A 21,899-nucleotide genomic window follows, 5' to 3' on the forward strand; every position below is an offset into this window, starting at 1 on the left:
TGTAAAAGAAAAGAAAACATTTCATGTATTTATAGTAGTTGAGTAATTATATTACACACCTACTATACTAGAGTAAATATACTTTTTTACATTTTGCAACTAAATCTCATACTTAAGTATATGGAAAAAATTAAAATAAAAAAAATCTTCTTTTACTTTCCATATTAAAAAAAAAGACTTATTTGTATTTGATCTTTACATAGGATTTTATATGTAATTTTAAGTTTTATATGTATATACATACATTTTTATGCGTATTTTTTTTTTTAAGTAGAAAAATTTTAAAACTTTTTTCGACCCATATTTTGAATTAGAAAAAATTATTTTCAGGAATTAGGTTTTGGTTAAATTCTGGCAGGAATATATAAAGGTTTTAGCTGAAATATAGCCCTAGTAACTAAAGTGCGACCGATTTTTGGTCGATTTATATCGGATTTAATCACTTCTAGGCGCCTAGTGATTAATTATTAATCGAAGAAACGACGACTAGAAGAGATTTTTGTAACTTGATAAGATCTAACATCTATAAAAGGTATGATGATAGTTCACAATACATCAACTAGACGATATTTTTAGTAACATGATAAGATGTAAAGTCTCCTATAAAAGGTATGATAGTTCACATAGATCTACATTCAACTCTTTTGTCTTCTCCCCACAAATAACAAAATGCAACCATCCGGCGAACAATCCCTAGTCGCCACCGTACCACCACCCATCCACGGTGACGTACTGGAAGCAATACTCTCTCACCTCCCACTCATCCACTTAGTCCCCAAATCTCTCGTTTCCAAAGCCTGGAACAAAGCCGTCACTTCCATACTCATAAAATCCCCAAAACCTCAACCATGGCTAATCATAAACACTCAAACCACAAGATCCCCATACCTAACAACAACACTAGCTTACGATCCAGCATCACGTTTATGGATCAATATTAATCAACCATCGATCAATTACGTATCAGCACTAAGATCATCTCAACCAAGCCTTCTTTACATGATAACTCCATCAAAATCCTCTTTCTCATTCGACCCGCTCCATCTCACGTGGCACCACGCCGTCGGGCCACGTGTCTGGCGGATCGACCCTATTGTTGCCAAAGTCGGCACGCACGTGGTCGTCGCAGGCGGCACGTGCGACTTCGAGCACGATCCACTCGCTGTTGAGATCTTCAACATTGACTCACGAACCTGGAGTAAACCGGAACCGATGCCAGAACATTTCAAAGGCTCTGCGTCGTCCACGTGGCACTCGGTTGCATCCGAGGACCATCGTTTGTTCGTTGTAACGAAAAACGACGCCGTGTTGCATACATTTGATCCGGTAACAAACACGTGGGACGGTCCGTATAACTTAGCTACGGACCCTACCATGTTTTACTCTGTTATTGGATTTTGTAACGATATGCTGATATTAATTGGGATGTTAGGTGATGCAAACGACGTCGTTGGGGTTAAGTTGTGGGAAGTGAGTTGTGAGTCGTTTGAATGTTATCAAATTGGTGAAATGCCGGTGGATTTGGTGGAGAAATTGAAGGGGGATGAATTGGAGGTTTCGTCGATTGAAGGGAGAATGGCGGGAAATGTGGTTTATATTTATAAACCGGTGGGAGCGGAAGAGGTGATAGTGTGTGAGTTTGGTGGTGGTGGTGAGTGTGTTTGGTGGAGTGTGGAGAATGCGGTGGGGGGTGATCGGTGGATAAGTGAAAGAGTGGTTTTTACGTGCTCGAATGTGGGGATTGATGAGTTACGGAGAGTCACTCGGTTGATGGTTTATTTTCAACGGCGAAGATCTTTGTGTAATTTGTTATGTCATTATTAAAATTAGGTTTGTAAACGAACCAAACGTTCGGCGAACACTTCGTGAACTGTTCAGCGTAAAGTTCGTTTGTGTTCGTTCGTTTACTAAACAAACAAACACGAACAAGAAATTTCATTCGTTTAGTTAAACAAACAAACATGAACAGGTGTTGTGTTCGTTCGTTTATGTTCGTGGACGTGTTCGTTTGTGTTCGATACTTCATTAGTGTTTTTAGTTTTTATATTTAATTAAATACTTCAAAATTCCGACAAATTAAATATCTAATAAGTGTGGGTGTATTATATATTATGTTCATGAACGATTGTTTGTGTTCGTTTGTTTCCATTTGTGCTCATAAACATTAGTTTGTGCTCATTTGTGTTCGTCAATGTTCGTTGTTTAGAATTAACAAACAAACACAAACGAACACGAACAAGTTCATTTCCTTAACAAACGAACACAAATATAAAATCTCATTCGATAACTGTTCGTGAACGGTTCACGAACACATATATTTCTTAAAAAACGAACACGAACAAGGTGTTTTTTGTGTTCGTTCGGTTCGTTTGTAGCCCTAGTTAAAATGAAAATTTTGTATTAATATAGTGTATCCCTATTGAGTTTACTAAGGCTAAAGAGTGGGAATTAAGGTTGGGACATGATTTATTATGTACGAACATGAATGTAAGGTTATACCACCTCCTTCCCTTATCCACTATGGTTTGCATGGATTAAACCATGGCAACAATGGTTCTCCTTTCCATTTTTCAGGTAATCATTTCCTTTTTCTTTAGATAAAGATAAATTAAAATAAATAAGTGGATGATGGTTTGGGTCATGATCACACCCTTAGGTTGGAGGGTATGGTTGGAGCCTCCTAGGGGCTTTATCAGGTCACGTAAGCGACACGTAGGATCCACGTCAGCCAGGGAGCTTTATCACGCCCCCCTTTAACTTGCAGGGTGTGGATGGAGCCTCCTATTAAACAAAATTAAAAAAAAAAATCATTGGATTAAATCAAGTGGGCCCCACCTGATGAACATCTCATTCTTGGCGTTAACATGATGGAGCCCCCTCCTATAGCGCCCCTTTTTAAGATGGTGGGTGTGGATGTATAGCGCCTAGGGGCGCTATAGGTAATGATGTGGCCTGGGTGGCGCTCCCACACCCTCCGGCCTTAGGGTAGTGGTTTTGAATTGTGGATTAGAGGTGGGTGATATGGCACTGACGTGGAGGGTCATGGTGATCTTGAGGGTCATGACCACACCCTATAGCCTAATTTTGGTTTATGTATGAGCGTGAGAGTAAAATTAAAACTGATAATATCATTCTTTTTTTACTTAAAAAATGGCTGATTCAAACATCTTCTAAACCTACTTCTAAATGTATATTAACTAGTATTTTGACTCGTTGCGTGTTGCGGCGGCGTCAAACCTAAAGTAACTCAAATTTATACCGTCAAATATTAGATCCGACTTGTTTCCGAACAAAACTCATGTCAAAACATAGACAAACATACATAAAATAAGCACAAAAACATATTATATTTTACCTTAACTCATTGCCGAGAAAAATTTACGTTAAAACGTAAACCAACATAAATTTATACCAAAACACAGTTAAAAAAACACATAAGAAAATAGTAGTTTTTAAGTTAAAGAATGGTATTGCGTGTTTGCGGCGGCGTTGCAACGTAAAGTAACTTGGACTTGTATATCACATAGTGAAAACGTATTATATTTGACCTAACTCGTTTTCAAACAAAATTTATGATAAAACATAGTCCATTTATGTAAAAACGTAAACCTACTTGAATCTATATCGAACACACTTTAAAAAAGCATGTAAAAATAGTGTTTTTTATGTTAATAAATGGTACAGTGCCTGGCGGTGTTCAAACTTAGAGTAACTCGAATATCTATACTACTTTAATAAGCATATAGGAAGGGCAAGAATGGTCATTTGCCATTGTACAAGCATTTAAGCACAAAGTGTTGAAAACTTCTTTTCAACACATGTTGTATAGCCGGATGGATTTTACCCGGATCAACTTGACCCGTTTTACTTTGATGGATCCAATATAAACTTTCTATCACTCTATCTCAACCACAAAATTCGTTACATCCATCCAGATGCTCCACCTTTCTCTACAAACCCTAACCCTAACCTTCATTTCATCTATCGATCCTCCACCGCTCCTCCATCGAACCGGTCGTTGCCATCACCGTCTTCTCCCCTTCTCCAATCCAACAGTCGCTTCATGGCTTCTTTCCCGGTGGCTTCAAGATCCGACACTATCTCAGCAGATTCGACACCAGATCCGACAATAGATCGATTTCTATGGCTTCTTTCCCGGTGGCTTCAAGATCCGACACTATCTCAGTAAATCCGACACTAGATCTACTGGTTTGACTGTAGGGTACCTTTCTTTTTACCATGTCTTCTTATTTTTTTTTGTTATTTGAATCTAATCTGGGTAATGTTTCAGATCTTCCGTTTGGTTGTGGGTTCGTCAACGATGGTGCTTGTGGGTGGAAGATGTAACACCCCGCACTTTCGTGCGCTGTTACTGCTCGTTTTACTCGTTACGTCTAGCACCGGAGATTCGGATCATAATGTAACTATATCAGATACATCGCTACATCGAAGTATAAACGAATATTTAAGCATATTCTATCACTATTACAAAGCTATTTTCTCAAATAATTAACGCTAACAAGGACTTTCGGGTGAGTACCATGCCTCCAGCCATCGTGACGATGATGAAAATACGAGCAAGTAGTACCCCGATAATCACTGTGGCACATCACGTCGAAGAACGCACTCGAAGGCATGCGTAACTCGACCATCGCACCGAATATTGGACATATAGATACGTATATATGACCCTCTTGTGATTTATTATAATAGACAAATAAATAATAAATAAATATGAACGAAATAAATGCCCGAAGCTATCGCAACGCAAAACGCCTAACGAAACTGGCCAAGGCACCTCCGAACGGACAAATTGTCCGAACGGATGGCCTAGCCGATCGAATGGGTCGTCCGAACGGACAGGCCAGCTGATCGGATGGGCCATCCGATCGAACAGGCCGTCCGATCGAACGGGCCATCCGACCCAAATGCTTCTCTTCCCTTTCCTTGTAACATCCGTCAAAATGGATTCTTGAAATCCGACCCGTTTTGAAATCCGAATCCTAACCTTGAACCAACGGGAATTGTTTTCGCGAATTAAATAACCGTCGAAAGACTTTTGTATGGTTCTTCTATATGTAATTAATTATTTATTTGTTAAAAAAATTACTTCAATATAGTAAGTAATTAGTTAATGTGATTAACTTAAAGGTTATTAAGATAACCTAGTTAGTTATAGGAAATTAAATAAACCTAGTTAAGTTAGCTATTTAATTAACTCTTAAGAGGAGGGGCTATTAGTGTAAATAATTGAGTGTATAAACAAAATCTAACCCTAACTCTTTTGTCACGCAGCCACATCCCAAACACAGACCTTCTTCTTCGCAAAATCTGGTCATCGGAGCAACTCTGGCCGATGCCGGCTTCGTTTGTCGACAAACCCAACCCAGCCGCACACCTTCACCCCTTCTTCTCCGACCACGCACGAACACCCCTGCCCCTCGCTCACCTCTCTTTCTCTTCAGCAGCGGCCGACACCACTCCTGGTGGCGGCGGCGTCGATTTTTCCGGCGGCGACGTTCACCTGCAACTACACGCCTGCACCTCATGTCTCCTCCTCGCTCTGATTTGGTTACCGGCGATGTTACCGAGGACGATGCTGATGCCGACAAGCAGCTGTAGTGGTGTTCTTCGACGAATGTTGACGGTAAATCCTCTAAACAGATTTTCGTTGAATTTTCGTTTGTTTTTCCGGTGACCGACGACAGCAGCTCGGTTTGGTTTGAGTTTGTTACGGGTCGGGTGACAGTGGTTTCGCAGCCGGAACGACGACGACAATAGTGGTGAGTGTTTCTCAAGTTTAACAGTCAGGTCGAGTCTGGTTCGTGTTTCGACATCAGTTTGGTTCGGATCTTGGCTCAGCTTAGCTCCGATTCAGTTTTGATTCTCGGTTTGTTTCGACTCATGCGGCTCGATTCAGATTCGGATCGATTGGTTCAGATCCGGTTCAGTCGAGTTCAATCGGTAATCCCTCATTTCTTTTCTTTCAGTTGGTTACTACTATTTTCTTTAAAACCGATGAATGGTGGTTTGATTCTCATTTTGGTTCAACAGGTTCGGTTCGATGTCCCGGTCAAACGGTCAACTGTCGGGTCAAACCTGGTCAAACTTGGTCAACTGAGGTCTCGATGCACTCGGTAGTTCAACGACGTAAATATTCCCATTATATTGTTTTATATATCTCGTTATCACAAAACCGCTTTATATATATATATATATATATATATATATATATATATATATATTTTTTGTTATAAAAAAAAATACATAGAAACATAGGGGGTAGGGTTCCAGCGTGAACAACCTCCCAAGAGTGAACTGCGTGAACAGATATGGACCCTTGATTTCCTTTTTAGTTGTTAAGGGTAGGATTGTAATTATATAAAAAATTAGATTTAAATCATTATTTTAATAATTGAATTAAGTTACATCTTTCCTAATTTAAATTCATTATCCACATTATGTTTATTTATTAATAAGATAATTATCAAAACAAACAACAAATCATCATATTTCAATTTTAATTTTTATTTCAGATTTCATCACCAGAATTCAAATTTTGATTTTTAAGATCCACGTAACCTTCATATTTCAACGGTATACACATGTGTACTTGAATATAAATAGAACAGTAAACATGTGTACTCAGCATCGTACATATGTGTACAATAATTCACAGGTGTACATCAACATTCAATACAAAAAAATTATGAGATATCACAAAAACAGACGATATACACATGTGTACATCGCATTAAAAAGAGGGCAAAATCATAATACACATGTGTACATCGAATTTAAACAAATAATTATTTTAATAATTGAATTAAGTTACATCTTTCCTAATCCTTGATTTGATTTGTGAGAGATTTATGCAATCAATTTAAGAGGATAATTGATTACTTGATTTGTGAGGGATTTATACAATCAATTTAAGATTGAAATTACACATATACCCTTTTTGTATTTAATTAAATGGAAAAAATTAACCAAATAATTACCATCATGCCACTCACTTTAATCTCAAGATCATAAAAATCAAGGGCCCAGATCAGTTCACGCAGTTCACTCTTGGGATTTTGTTCACGTTTGAACCTAATCCTAGAAACATATATATAATTATATGTCGTTTCGTCGTTGTTGAATTTTGACAAATATATCGACAACTTGTGTTGTCGGGATCGTCCAAAAACAGAGGAAACTCTGCCCGTTTTTCGTAAAATTCCGTAAAACGACACGTTAATTTTATAAAAAGAAACCTTTCGAAGTTCTAATATTTTTATAAAGAAAATATATACTATTATTATTTTGTGATAATTATGGTCGAACCACTAATGAAAACGTATTGGATTCAATTAAATTTTTATAACAATAATAATAAATGTAAATTATTTAATTATGTATTTATTTATTTATTTTCTTTTCTTTTTGACAAAACTTCTATAATATTTTGATAAACTTAGATTAAAAATCTTTGTATAAACTTTATATACGTAAAAATATATATACTTAATGTAACGTCCATAATTTTTCCTTTAAATTTATTAAATGACAACATACTTTTCTAACAAAATTTGGGCATGACCCGTTTGTAAACGGGCGGTACCCTGTTTTTCATAATCAAATTTCATTCAAACCGTACGCAACATTCGAACGACATGACATACACAACAAAAGATGACCTATTTTTAGTTTCAAAACCATTAAGTTTATGTACGCAACCACGACAACTTTTCAAAAGACAACCATGACCAAACTAGTCTTAAGTACAAAGCATAGACATAAGTAACTAGGTAATTTGACATTGACTTTATACAAAATGCGGAGCGCTTGACGGGCTTGAGGTGTGTTCGATCCGGGCAAAGCTTGATAGCTAGATATGAGATTTACCTACATGACCACAACATCAAAACTCATTAGAACAAAGTTGCCTTCTTTAACTCAAGAAATTAACTTACGGACTTGAAATAAACATGACATTCACGACTTAAGTCATACTACATTCTTTCATACTTGTACGGTAGTGAGTTCCAACGGAACTTCATACCAATCTTTCTAGTCTTGCAATTTCGTCATTCGACCCATTTAAGAGAAGGGTCAATACATAAATCTTTACCATGCTCGATTCAAATTACCACAATTATTGACAAACACATAACTAAAGCAAAACCAAAAATCGTACAAGTAGCGTACCTCGGTCTTGATCCCCTTGTTGCTTCACTTGACTCGAACTTTCTTCTTTAACGCCTACATATAACCATTCATTCTTTTAATTCATGCTTCATGCTCATTACACATATCAATCGATAAAACATCATTCAATTTACTCATGCTTCATAAACATGTTCAATTCACACAAAGTTTATGGCTTATATGACTAGCATTTTTCATTGAGGCATTTTCTCAAACACTTGATGTGCACATTATCAACAAAGCACAAAGTACAAGTATTTATTGCATAACCTTACTTAATCACCTTCTAATCTAACAAGAATCAATCAAGTTCATGACTTTCTTTCATCCTACACTATCCTAACTAATCTAATTTTCTCTATCACATTCAGATTATATATCAATTCACCTCCATAAACATGTCATCATAATTCATCATGTCTACCTTTTTCCTACAACAAGTGGGTATGAACCCTAATCATCCAAACAATCAAAATTAAGCAAAATCCTCAGTCTATTATGAATTCCTAACTCACAGTTACACAAGACTTCCACACAAATTCACGATTGGGTTAAACCCCACTTTCTACCATTCATCCAAAACAGAAATTTCGACTTACCAAGGGTTGGACAAGCTTAGATTACTCGAATTAGGGTTCATGCATCCACTAAAACTCTAAATTTCCTTCTGTTTTTGGAGGATTTGTGAAGTTAGGGTTTGGTCTTGCCCCCCTGCTCTTGATCGATCCCACGTACACACCAGATGTGTGTTTTTTGTTTTCCCTTTTCTTTTATTTGTTTTAATTTAAAACTTTCATCCTTTTTAACAAGTTTGATCCCTAAACTTACTTAAATTGTTTATTTGTCATAAACCTTCCTTCTAATCAAGTTACTAGCATAAATGCTTAACTAGGTTAAATATAACATGACTAGACTTTTAAGTAATATAAATAAATTACATATTTTGGGGTGTTACAAGTCTACCCCCCTTAAAAGAGGTTTCGTCCCCGAAACCTTAATACGTACCAAATAATGTCGGGTAAAGCTTCCTCATCTCATCTTCTAGCTCCCACGTAAGGTCTGATCCTTTCCGATGTTGCCATTGCACCAAGACTTGCTTTATGGTTTTGTTCCGAAGGGGCGTTACCTTGGAATCCTTGATAGCTATCGGCCTCTCAATATAATTCAACTTTTCATCCAACTCAATATCGTCAAGGGGCACATATGTCGTCTCATCCGCTAAACACTTTCTCAATTGTGACACATGGAATGTGTCATGTATTCCATCCAAAGTTGGCGGTAATTCCAACCGATATGCTACCTCCCCAACCCGGGCCACAATCTTGAAAGGTCCTATGTAGCGGGGACCTAGTTTTCCTCGCTTACGGAAACGGATTATACCTTTCCATGGGGAAACCTTTAATAACACATAATCACCTATTTGAAATTCGATGGGTCGCCTCCTTTGATCTGCATAGGCCTTTTGTCGATCTTGAGCCGCTTTTAAACGGGCTCGCACAAGATCGATCTTCTCGTTAGTTTTAGCCACCACCTCGTTGGGTGCAATTTCTCTCTGTCCCACCTCTCCCCAACAAATTGGAGTTCTACACTTTCTTCCATACAACAATTCATACGGTGCCATTCGAATGCCGTTGTGGTAGCTGTTGTTGTATGAAAATTCCACCAACGGCAAGTGGTCATCCCAGCTTCCCCCGAAGTCTATCACACATGCCCGCAGCATGTCGATAAGTGTTTGAATAGTCCGCTCGGACTGACCATCCGTTTGGGGGTGGTAAGCGGTACTGAAATGTAATTTTGTACCCATACTTTCATGAAAACCTTGCCAATATCGAGATGTGAATCGGGTATCTCGATCCGACACAATAGATACAGGAACTCCGTGTCGTGATATTATCTCGTTAACATAGATCTCCGCCATCTTTTCGGAGGAGAAAGCTTCCCGAATGGGTAAGAAGTGCGCGCTCTTGGTGAGGCGGTCTACGATCACCCATATAGCATCGTGACCTTTCCTTGTCTTAGGAAGCTTGGTCACTAGGTCCATCGTCAATTCTTCCCATTTCCATACCGGAATCTCTAACGGTTGTAACTTCCCATATGGTTTCTGATGTTCTGCCTTTACCTGCAGACATGTCAAACATTTGGCAACATACTTGACAATGTCACGCTTCATGCCGGGCCACCAATAACTTTTCTTCAAGTCCAAATACATTTTTGTAGCTCCAGGATGAACCGAGAATCGGGATTTGTGAGCTTCTTCGAGTAATGCACCCTTTGCTTTGCTAAACCGGGGTATCCAAATGCGACCATACATGGTTTTAATCCCATCGGATCTTTCTTCGAATTTATCCACAAACCCCTTTGTTCTTTCCTTTTTAGAATCCATTCCGCTTAGTGACTTGATTTGGGCTTCTTTAACCATTTCGAGAAATCGAGGTGTAATTACCATCTTCATGGACTTAACTTGAATTGGAGGCGGGTAATCCTTTCGGCTCAGGGCATCGGCTACTACGTTAGCTTTACCCGGATGATAAAGGATCTCACAATCATAGTCTTTAAGAAGTTCTAACCACCTTCGCTGCCTCATATTTAATTCCCTTTGCTCGAAAAAATATTTAAGGCTTTTGTGGTCAGAATAAATAACGCTTTTCGTACCGTAAAGATAGTGCCTCCATATCTTCATAGCAAATACTACTGCAGCTAACTCCAAATCATGGGTTGGGTAATTACTTTCGTGTGTCTTCAATTGCCTAGAAGCATAGGCAATGACTCTACCCCTTTGCATCAAAACACATCCCAACCCTTGGTGTGACGCATTCGTAAACACCACCAAGTCTTCCGTTCCATCTGGTAAGGTTAGTACCGGGGAACTCGACAGCTTTTCTTTCAAGGTTTGAAACGCCCTTTCTTGATCTGCACCCCACGAAAACTTCTCATCCTTCTTGGTTAACTTGGTCAACGGCAAGGCCAATTTAGAAAAGTCTTCGATAAACCTCCTATAATAGCCTGCTAAACCCAAAAAGCTTCTTACCTCACTTGGGTTCTTGGGAGGTATCCACTTCATAACGGCTTCCACCTTTGACGGGTCTACTAAGATACCATCCGCATTAATAACATGACCGAGAAATTGTACCTCTCTAAGCCAAAAAGCACACTTGGAGAATTTCGCGTACAATTTCTCCTTGCGAAGCACTTCAAGAACCTCACGTAAATGGCATGCATGATCGGCTTTACTTCGGGAATAAACCAGGATGTCATCGATAAAAACTATAACGAATATGTCTAACATGGGCCGACAAACTCGATTCATAAGATCCATGAACGCGGCAGGCGCGTTCGTTAATCCAAAGGACATTACTAAGAACTCGTAATGCCCGTATCGCGTTCTAAAAGCCGTTTTCACCACATCCTCATCTCGTACTCGTAACTGATGGTACCCGGACCGCAAGTCTATTTTTGAAAACCAACTTGCCCCTTGTAACTGATCGAAGAGATCATCGATTCGGGGCAATGGGTATCAGTTTTTCACAGTCAGCTTATTCAACTCGCGGTAATCGATGCACATGCGCATCGAACCATCTTTCTTTTTGACAAAAAGTACAGGCGCTCCCCATGGCGACACACTCGGGCGTATAAATCCCTTGTCGAGCAATTCTTGTATTTGTACCATTAGCTCCCGCATTTCTGTTGAGGCCAGCCTATAAGGGGCCTTGGCTACGGGTTTGGCATCAGGGTACAATTCGATCTTGAAATCCACTTCGCGTTCTGGTGGAAGCCCCGGTAAATCTTCCGGAAAAACATCAAGAAACTCATTCACAACTTCAACCTCTTCTATCTTAGGGGTATTCTGCTTAGTATCCACCACGTAAGTTAGAAATGCCTTGCTTCCATTTCGTACGTACTTGTATGCTTGGACTATAGAACAAAGCTTCGAATTGATATTCCTTTCCCCTTGTATGCTTACTCGTTTTCCTTCCGATGTTAACACATGAATTACCTTCTTCTCACATTGAATTTCGGCCTGATGTTTAGCTAGCCAATCCATGCCAACTATAACCTTAAATTCCCCCAATATCATGGGAATAAGGTCAATAGCAAACTTCTCGTCTTCAATGATTATTTCACAATCTCTACAAACTTCGTGCAACAAGTAACTCTTACTATCGGCTATTTCTACTTCTAATGGTACACGTAGTCTTTCGATTTTAAAGGAGGGGTGTGACACTAATTCACTTGATACAAACGATCTACTGGCACCGGTATCAAATAACACATACGTAGGCATCGAGTTCAATGAGAATATACCTGATACAACATTCGGGTGGTCCTTCGCTTCCTCGGTTGTGATCTGAAACATCCTCCCCTTAGCTCTTGGGGCTTCCTCCTTTCTTGCCTCCTTATCAGTTTTCTGTTGAAGCTTGGGACACTCAGCCTTAATATGACCCGGTTGGAAACAGTTGTAACACGTTCTTGAAGGATTAGGACACCTATAGTATGGGTGTCCCTCTTGACCACAATTGTAACAACCCTTCTTCCCTTTCAAACACTCCCCCGTGTGTAACTTCCCGCACGTTTTGCATTTCGGAATACTACCCTTCGCCTTATCCTTCTTGCCTTGATCTTGAAATTTTGGTTTCTTTGAAGGGCTCGAGCTGGAAACATTTTCAGATACTCTCTTTTCGCCTCTTTCTGCCTGTCTTCTTATTTCAATCTCCCTATCTCGGGCCAGTTCAATGAGCTCATTCAAAGTTTCACATTTAGCGGGAATTATGAACTCCCGATATTCAGCCTTCAACATACCGTAATAACGGTTTATCTTCATTCTCTCCGTTCCTGCTATATCGTTACAGAACTTCAGCTTGTCAAGGAAAACGTTGGTGATTTCATCAATGGTTTCATCTTTCTGACGAAGATGTAAGAAATCTTCTTGGATCTTATCGATGGCAGATTGTGGACAGTGGTGCTTCAGAAAAGGTTCCTTGAACTCTTGCCATGTCAAGACTTGAACTTTTTCTTCCCCAAGCTCTTTACTATAAACATCCCACCAATCCTTAGCTCGGAGTTGTAGCAAACCGGTGGCGAACATCACTTGATCCTCCTTTTCACAATGACTCCTTATGAACACCGCTTCCGTACTTGCAATCCACCTTTGACATATTATAGGATCAATTTCTCCTTTGAATGGTAACGGGTTGCACGCCATAAATTCTTTGTAAGTGCACTTGCGAGTTCCTTTCCTTTCTTGCATTGCATTAATCATTCCTTTTAACTCGTCTATCTTACTCTCCATCATGGATTCTACCACTTCTAGCACATGACCTTCTACTTCTTGGGCTAAATGAGGAATACTTGCTTGCATTGCCCTTCCAATCTCTTCCGAGATCATAGTTTTCAGCTGTTCTTGTCGTGTCGCTTCATCCTCATTCGTATCCGTCATCTACACATAAACATCATTCTTTATTCCAAGCATTCAATCATCCTTTCCGTCAAATATTCATTCTTTTAGTACATAACTTCCTTGAAAGTTAACATTCATGCATACTATTATTCTTTAGGGTCTTATTATAGCGTTTGCAATACTTCACGTATGATAGAAAACATTAAGCAGAACATCGCAATTGAAAAAGGCTGAAAACAGGCTCCACCGTAAATTACGGTGTCACCGTAATTTACGGTGGCATTATTTCCTTTACGGTGTAAGGCTACTGCCTTACGGCAGAAGAATTTCGTTCCAGTGTCTACCGTAAGTTACGGTGTCACCGTAACTTACGGTGACGCCCAGCATACTTTGATGAATTTCTTATTTTGCAGCCATCTGTTCAACCCGTTTTAACCCGTACCAGTCCGTTTCGTCCCAAACTTTTACACATCATCCCGTGATGATTTTCCTAACATTCCCTAACCAACTCATTCATAATACGAAATCAACTTTAAAGGTACTTACTTGCTTCGCGTCGCGGGTCGAACACACTCTTCACATGAGCTTCCGGTTTGAGTTCAAGCATTTGATGCTTGAATCCCTCAAACCTACGCTCTGATACCAACTTGTAACGTCCATAATTTTTCCTTTAAATTTACTAAATGACAACATACTTTTCTAACAAAATTTGGGCATGACCCGTTTGTAAACGGGCGGTACCCTGTTTTTCATAATCAAATTTCATTCAAACCGTACGCAACATTCGAACGACATGACATACACAACAAAAGATGACCTATTTTTAGTTTCAAAACCATTAAGTTTATGTACGCAACCACGACAACTTTTCAAAAGACAACCATGACCAAACTAGTCTTAAGTACAAAGCATAGACATAAGTAACTAGGTAATTTGACATTGACTTTATACAAAATGCGGAGCGCTTGACGGGCTTGAGGTGTGTTCGATCCGGGCAAAGCTTGATAGCTAGATATGAGATTTACCTACATGACCACAACATCAAAACTCATTAGAACAAAGTTGCCTTCTTTAACTCAAGAAATTAACTTACGGACTTGAAATAAACATGACATTCACGACTTAAGTCATACTACATTCTTTCATACTTGTACGGTAGTGAGTTCCAACGGAACTTCATACCAATCTTTCTAGTCTTGCAATTTCGTCATTCGACCCATTTAAGAGAAGGGTCAATACATAAATCTTTACCATGCTCGATTCAAATTACCACAATTATTGACAAACACATAACTAAAGCAAAACCAAAAATCGTACAAGTAGCGTACCTCGGTCTTGATCCCCTTGTTGCTTCACTTGACTCGAACTTTCTTCTTTAACGCCTACATATAACCATTCATTCTTTTAATTCATGCTTCATGCTCATTACACATATCAATCAATAAAACATCATTCAATTTACTCATGCTTCATAAACATGTTCAATTCACACAAAGTTTATGGCTTATATGACTAGCATTTTTCATTGAGGCATTTTCTCAAACACTTGATGTGCACATTATCAACAAAGCACAAAGTACAAGTATTTATTGCATAACCTTACTTAATCACCTTCTAATCTAACAAGAATCAATCAAGTTCATGACTTTCTTTCATCCTACACTATCCTAACTAATCTAATTTTCTCTATCACATTCAGATTATATATCAATTCACCTCCATAAACATGTCATCATAATTCATCATGTCTACCTTTTTCCTACAACAAGTGGGTATGAACCCTAATCATCCAAACAATCAAAATTAAGCAAAATCCTCAGTCTATTATGAATTCCTAACTCACAGTTACACAAGACTTCCACACAAATTCACGATTGGGTTAAACCCCACTTTCTACCATTCATCTAAAACAGAAATTTCGACTTACCAAGGGTTGGACAAGCTTAGATTACTCGAATTAGGGTTCATGCATCCACTAAAACTCTAAATTTCCTTCTGTTTTTGGAGGATTTGTGAAGTTAGGGTTTGGTCTTGCCCCCTGCTCTTGATCGATCCCACGTACACACCAGATGTGTGTTTTTTGTTTTCCCTTTTCTTTTATTTGTTTTAATTTAAAACTTTCATCCTTTTTAACAAGTTTGATCCCTAAACTTACTTAAATTGTTTATTTGTCATAAACCTTCCTTCTAATCAAGTTACTAGCATAAATGCTTAACTAGGTTAAATATAACATGACTAGACTTTTAAGTAATATAAATAAATTACATATTTTGGGGTGTTACACTTAACCATCGGCTAGTTATACTCTAAGTTCTACTTCGAATCCTCCGTCATTATTTCCGAATACTCATACACCTTCGCTTGCCCGTATAGGGTGACATCGGTATTCCATCATCTTAACCTCACACTCGTCGACACTTGGATAATCGGAAGACTTAGCAATTATGTGAGTATACTCGAACCCATTTCTACTTTTAAACACTTTGGGTGCAACATGTATTCTATATTAAACGCACGTGACACTTGAAACTTATTTGAAACATGCTCTATCCTTTTAAACATGAAACATGAAACTTGTGATACTTGAGACTATTTTGTGCTATGTGAACGTTTAATCCTTGTGTGTAGTTCCGCCTTAACAATGGTAGCGCTATAGGGGTAATGCACCTCCCCGTTAGTCTTTGGGGTATTGTTAGGAGGAGACATATTAACCTCCCGTGAAACTTTGGGTTAGGTACTTTAACGCATTGGAAACTTGGGCTATCACTTGGACTGCGTAAACTAGCATGGTTGAAACTATTTTAATATGTTCATGTTGGATATGAGTTTTTATTCTATTATGCTATGTAAACAAACTTGTATACTCGCTCTTTGCCTTTGCATTGAAACTCTATTTTAATACATGTTGCAGGTTGATTATTGAAGTATGGATGATTGATGAAACAAGATTAGGGTGGACTAGATACACACCTAAATTTATCTATCTTTTGTTGTTATGTCATTTGTTGAAACAATGTTGTTATTTCCTTTTGAATTTGTATGACATTTAGTTTTGAAATGAAATTTGAATTTAATTAAATATTGTCACATAGTGTTATGACGTCTCTAGCAATCTTTACACACTTCGTCTCATCCCGATGTTTCCGCCATCGGTTGGGGTGTGACAGATTGGTATCAGAGCCATAACTATAGGGAATTAGGAAAAGTAGAAATGCTTTAACCTAGTCTATAGTTTTAGAGCTTTATTCTCATGTTTTGCTTGAAACTACTTGCATGCTATGTTATTTGCCTTTATTTATTCTCTTTTCATCTTTCAAACATATATGTCACTTATGTGTTAACACTTCACATGCTATACTTGTTTTATTATGTGTTAATACTTGTTCCATTGTTCGATTCTTTATGTGTATTCTTAGCATATTTCTCTATGTGTTGGTACTTGTTTTATTGTCTTATTCTTTATGTACCGTTCTTGATGTGCATTCTTATGTGTTTATACTTGTTTTCATATTCTTTTAACATACTCCCCTTTACTAAAGCATTTTACTCGATTTTTCTTAAACTCGAAAACACTCGTATTGTACAAACGAGACGAGTTTACCAAAATAGACGTGAGACCCACAATTTGGTAAGCGACTCTCATTCCGCTTGCTTCTATTTTTGCATGAAATTCACCATTAAGTTAGGAGTGAAATCCACATCTTAATGGAAATTTCAAATTTAAATTCTAGTGGACCCTCGTCAACGTCTCAAAATTTAATTTGACCCGACGAGTACCAACCACACCTAGGGCACGAAGTCGTCAAGTTAGGGGTGAAACCCGCACCTCGTCGACTAGTCCCACTCCTTGATTTTTATAAATCTCGCCAAGTCTCGAATTTTCGATTGAATTGGGGCATGTAGTAACCGGAAGGGTGAATACCGTTAACTGACTTGTCGGCGAGAGTATACCACCTATTAGGCCAAAGCATGCTCTTCAATTTCAAATGACCTTTCGACCACTTTGGTTAGTCAACGTCCCGTTTTGGAACCATCCAAGTCTCTTTTTATCGAACTTACGCCTTATTATTTTCGATCTTTTATGATGAAATTCTCTCTTGTCAATTTTGAACTATTTGTGAGATTTTCACCTTTGCGCATACATCATACTATTATTTTCCATACGATTATGCATTATTAGCATGCATAATTTCTCGTAATTTTATTTACATTTTTCTGTTTGAAACAAAACATATCGTCGAGATAGGAGTGATTTCCTTACCTTGACGATTAACTGCGCTTCTTTTTCTCATCTTACAACGACCTCACCAATGGGTTAGGGGTGATTCTTATCTAGGTGATCGTTACCGATACTTTCTTTTAATAGACTATGTTATGTAAACACGATCATTTATACATCTAAATCGTTTATCATTAGTCAAATCTCTAATTATTTCAAAATGCATTGTTTATATGAATGAACTTCTTATCCTACAAACTATATTTTCATATCGCTTACACACGTGAAATTTTTAACTTTTCCGTAGACACTTGTTTCTCAATATTCAAAATTTCACGAAATACTACTCGTCAACTTAGTCGGTCTAACAAATCCATTGCCCACTAATTTTGTATTCAACATAACTATTAAAACAAGCTCATCACATATCATTAAACTAGAGATTTTCTATTTTTAATTGAGAATCAAATCAACTTTTTCGCACACACCTATAAAATATTACCAGTATTATTTAAGCAATTACTAAAACTCCTTTTCAAAACCAATAAAACATTTTTCAACAATCACTAAGCTCGTATACCAAATTCCTTTTTTCTAAGGATAAACTTTTCCTCAAGAATCTATAAACTTCAAAACTTTCTAATATAAAAGTTACTTAAAACGATGCAAGCTTATTAAACCCTAGAACTTTTCAAATCTCACTCGATACGTCAATTAAATTCAAAACACGTGGGTAAGGAAACTTCGTAGGAACCAATAATTTCGACTATATAAATTCTCCTAAAACCATAGTAGCATTCCCATTCATCTACAAAGTAAAATTTACATAGTCAATGGATGATTTATACTCCCTTTTTCATTTACAAGCTAGATTTTACGCTCCATGACAACTCAATCTATTTTAACTTCACGTTTTGCTCAAACAACTATATATGCATATCATTTTACACGTTTTAGTCAATATCTCTCAACAATCTCACGCGCGTCCCTCGTCCCCTTTTTCTTTCATACTCAAAACTTTTAATCTTTTACGCGCATAAACTCGTGCATTTCGATTTATACTATAAATAAAAATCATTATTTCCTACATCCATACTTATACATTCTATGCCTTTACTTATGTTCTCACTTACACATTTATGTTATACCCATGATTCAAAATTCATACGTTTTACGTTTATACACACACTCACAATTTTACATTTACGTTGTCCTTACATTCATGCCTATACTACATTCGTATTCATATTCATACGAGTTATGTTTTCATTTGCACTTTTACAACTTTGTTACACTTATACTCATACACATGTATTTTATTCATACTTAAACATTCATGTTTTACGCTTAATTTTCACATTTACATCCATACTCATGCATCTTGTGTTCATACTCACACTTATAAGATTTATGTTATACTCGTACTCACATATATACTCTAGTTTATACGATTTATGCTTATGCTCCCGTTTATTCGTTTATGCTCAGAATTTGTACTCACATTTTCCGTACATGTTATGTTTATACTTGTAATCGTACTCGTATTCATACGTTTGTGTTATGCTCACATGCGTATTCATATTAAAGCTTATACTATGCTTATGTTTTTATTCAAACTCAAAATTTATACGTCGCACCTATACGTGGGCGAAACCCGAAGGATTCGCTTACGTTGGACTTATGCTATTTGGAACACAAACATGCTTATATGCTACATTTCTTTCACACGCAGTCTTATCTTCATAATTTATGCATACCTTAATTCATAAACAACTAGTACAAGCTATGCGGATCATGCGACGATCAATATAATCGCGGGTGCACACGGGTTTATAGTGATAGGCGTATGAGAAACCATAGAGTGTACTCCTGTGTATGGTAAGACACGGAACGTAACATGACACCGAATACGAAACGGACGTAATATGGTCAAAACATAGTGGATACGCCGCTGGTACTTCCTACATATAAGTGTTTTCACCATGTTACCAAACTCTCGTAAAACGTGCCATGAGAAATTCAGTGTTTTGCAGACCCTTTGACCTAATACAACCTTAAACAACTCACAAACGCATTATATCTGATTATCCACGACGAGACTTCATTCTTAGTACGCTACTTTTGTTTATCCGGTACTTATGCTATTCTTATACTCGCATTTGTGTATTGAAAATCAATCGTTTACTTCTATACTCCCATTATTCGCCTTTATTCTTTGTCTTTTATACGAACCCCGTTCGCGATCAAGTCTCATCTATTCTCTCTATTGAATCTTTGGATGTCATCTTTTCAAAAGTCTTCCTCTTAGATTTCGAGGACGAAATCTCCTAAAGTGGGGGAGACTGTAACATCCGTCAAAATGGATTCCTGAAATCCGACCCGTTTTGAAACCCGAATCCTAACCTTGAACCAATGGGAATTGTTTTCGCGAATTAAATAACCGTCGAAAGACTTTTGTATGGTTCTTATATGTGTAATTAATTATTTATTTGTTAAAAAAAATTACTTTAATATAGTAAGTAATTAGTTAATGTGATTAACTTAAAGGTTATTAAGATAACCTAGTTAGTTATAGGAAATTAAATAAACCTAGTTAAGTTAGCTATTTAATTAACTCTTAAGAGGAGGGGCTATTAGTGTAAATAATTGAGTGTATAAACAAAATCTAACCCTAACTCTTTTGTCACGCAGCCACATCCCAAACACAGACCTTCTTCTTCGCAAAATCTGGTCACCGGAGCAACTCTGGCCGATGCCGGCTTCGTTTGTCGACAAACCCAACCCAGCCGCACACCTTCACCCCTTCTTCTCCGACCACGCACGAACACCCCTGCCCCTCGCTCACCTTTCTTTCTCTTCAGCAGCGGCCGACACCACTCCTGGTGGCGGCGGCGTTGATTTTTCCGGCGGCGACGTTCACCTGCAACTACACGCCTGCACCTCACGTCTCTTCCTCGCTCTGATTTGGTTACCGGCGATGTTATCGAGGACGATGCTGATGCCGACAAGCAGCTGTAGTGGTGTTCTTCGACGAATGTTGACGGTAAACCCTCTAAACAGATTTTCGTTGAATTTTCGTTTGTTTTTCCGGTGACCGACGACAGCAGCTCGGTTTGGTTTGAGTTTGTTACGGGTCGGGTGACAGTGGTTTCGCAGCCGGAACGACGACGACAATAGTGGTGAGTGTTTCTCAAGTTTAACAGTCGGGTCGAGTCTGGTTCGTGTTTCGACATCAGTTTGGTTCGGATCTTGGCTCAGCTTAGCTCCGATTCAGTTTTGATTCTCGGTTTGTTTCGACTCATGCGGCTCGATTCAGATTCGGATCGATTGGTTCAGATCCGGTTCAGTCGAGTTCAATCGGTAATCCCTCATTTCTTTTCTTTCAGTTGGTTACTACTATTTTCTTTAAAACCGATGAATGGTGGTTTGATTCTCATTTCGGTTCAACAGGTTCGGTTCGATGTCCCGGTCAAACGGTCAACTGTCGGGTCAAACCTGGTCAAACTTGGTCAACTGAGGTCTCGATGCACTCGGTAGTTCAACGACGTAAATATTCCCATTATATTGTTTTATATATCTCGTTATCACAAAACCGCTTTATATATATATATATATTTTTTTTGTTATAAAAAAAATACATAGAAACATATATATAATTATATGTCGTTTTGTCGTTGTTGAATTTTGACAAATATATCGACAACTTGTGTTGTCGGGATCGTCCAAAAACAGAGGAAACTCTGCCCGTTTTTCGTAAAATTCCGTAAAACGACACGTTAATTTTATAAAACGAAACCTTTCGAAGTTCTAATATTTTTATAAAGAAAATATATACTATTATTATTTTGTGATAATTATGGTCGAACCACTAATGAAAACGTATTGGATTCAATTAAATTTTTATAACAATAATAATAAATGTAAATTATTTAATTATGTATTTATTTATTTATTTTCTTTTCTTTTTGACAAAACTTCTATAATATTTTGATAAACTTAGATTAAAAATCTTTGTATAAACTTTATATACGTAAAAATATATATACTTAACCATCGGCTAGTTATACTCTAAGTTCTACTTCGAATCCTCCG

The 21,899-nt window shown here is 37.7% G+C and overlaps 2 protein-coding genes and 1 long non-coding RNA gene across 3 annotated transcripts; 1 reads left to right on the forward strand and 2 right to left on the reverse strand.

The window, feature by feature from the left end:
• Window positions 1-554: 554 nt before the first annotated feature.
• On the forward strand, window positions 555-1,981 carry LOC110895060 (F-box/kelch-repeat protein At1g23390). Its single transcript, XM_022142320.2, has one exon. The coding sequence runs from the start codon at window positions 670-672 to the stop codon at window positions 1,822-1,824; it is 1,155 nt and encodes a 384-aa protein (XP_021998012.1). The 5' UTR covers window positions 555-669; the 3' UTR covers window positions 1,825-1,981.
• Window positions 1,982-7,625: 5,644 nt separating this feature from the next.
• Window positions 7,626-8,920, reverse strand: LOC110896746. The gene is made up of 3 exons (XR_002568135.2): window positions 8,793-8,920; window positions 8,194-8,247; window positions 7,626-7,890 (listed from the first exon to the last, which is right to left on the reverse strand). It is a non-coding gene; the product is annotated as an uncharacterized LOC110896746 (long non-coding RNA).
• A 267-nt stretch (window positions 8,921-9,187) lies between these two features.
• LOC110892947 lies at window positions 9,188-15,619 on the reverse strand. Its single transcript, XM_022140077.2, has 5 exons — window positions 15,516-15,619; window positions 14,917-14,970; window positions 11,815-13,627; window positions 10,846-11,277; window positions 9,188-10,707 (listed from the first exon to the last, which is right to left on the reverse strand). The coding sequence occupies exons 3-5, from the start codon at window positions 13,625-13,627 to the stop codon at window positions 9,188-9,190; spliced, it is 3,765 nt and encodes a 1,254-aa protein (XP_021995769.1). The 5' UTR covers window positions 14,917-14,970; window positions 15,516-15,619.
• Window positions 15,620-21,899: the final 6,280 nt, after the last annotated feature.

The sequence above is a fragment of the Helianthus annuus genome, chromosome 12 (genome assembly GCF_002127325.2).
Source record: "Helianthus annuus cultivar XRQ/B chromosome 12, HanXRQr2.0-SUNRISE, whole genome shotgun sequence".
Taxonomy (NCBI): Eukaryota; Viridiplantae; Streptophyta; class Magnoliopsida; order Asterales; family Asteraceae; genus Helianthus; species Helianthus annuus.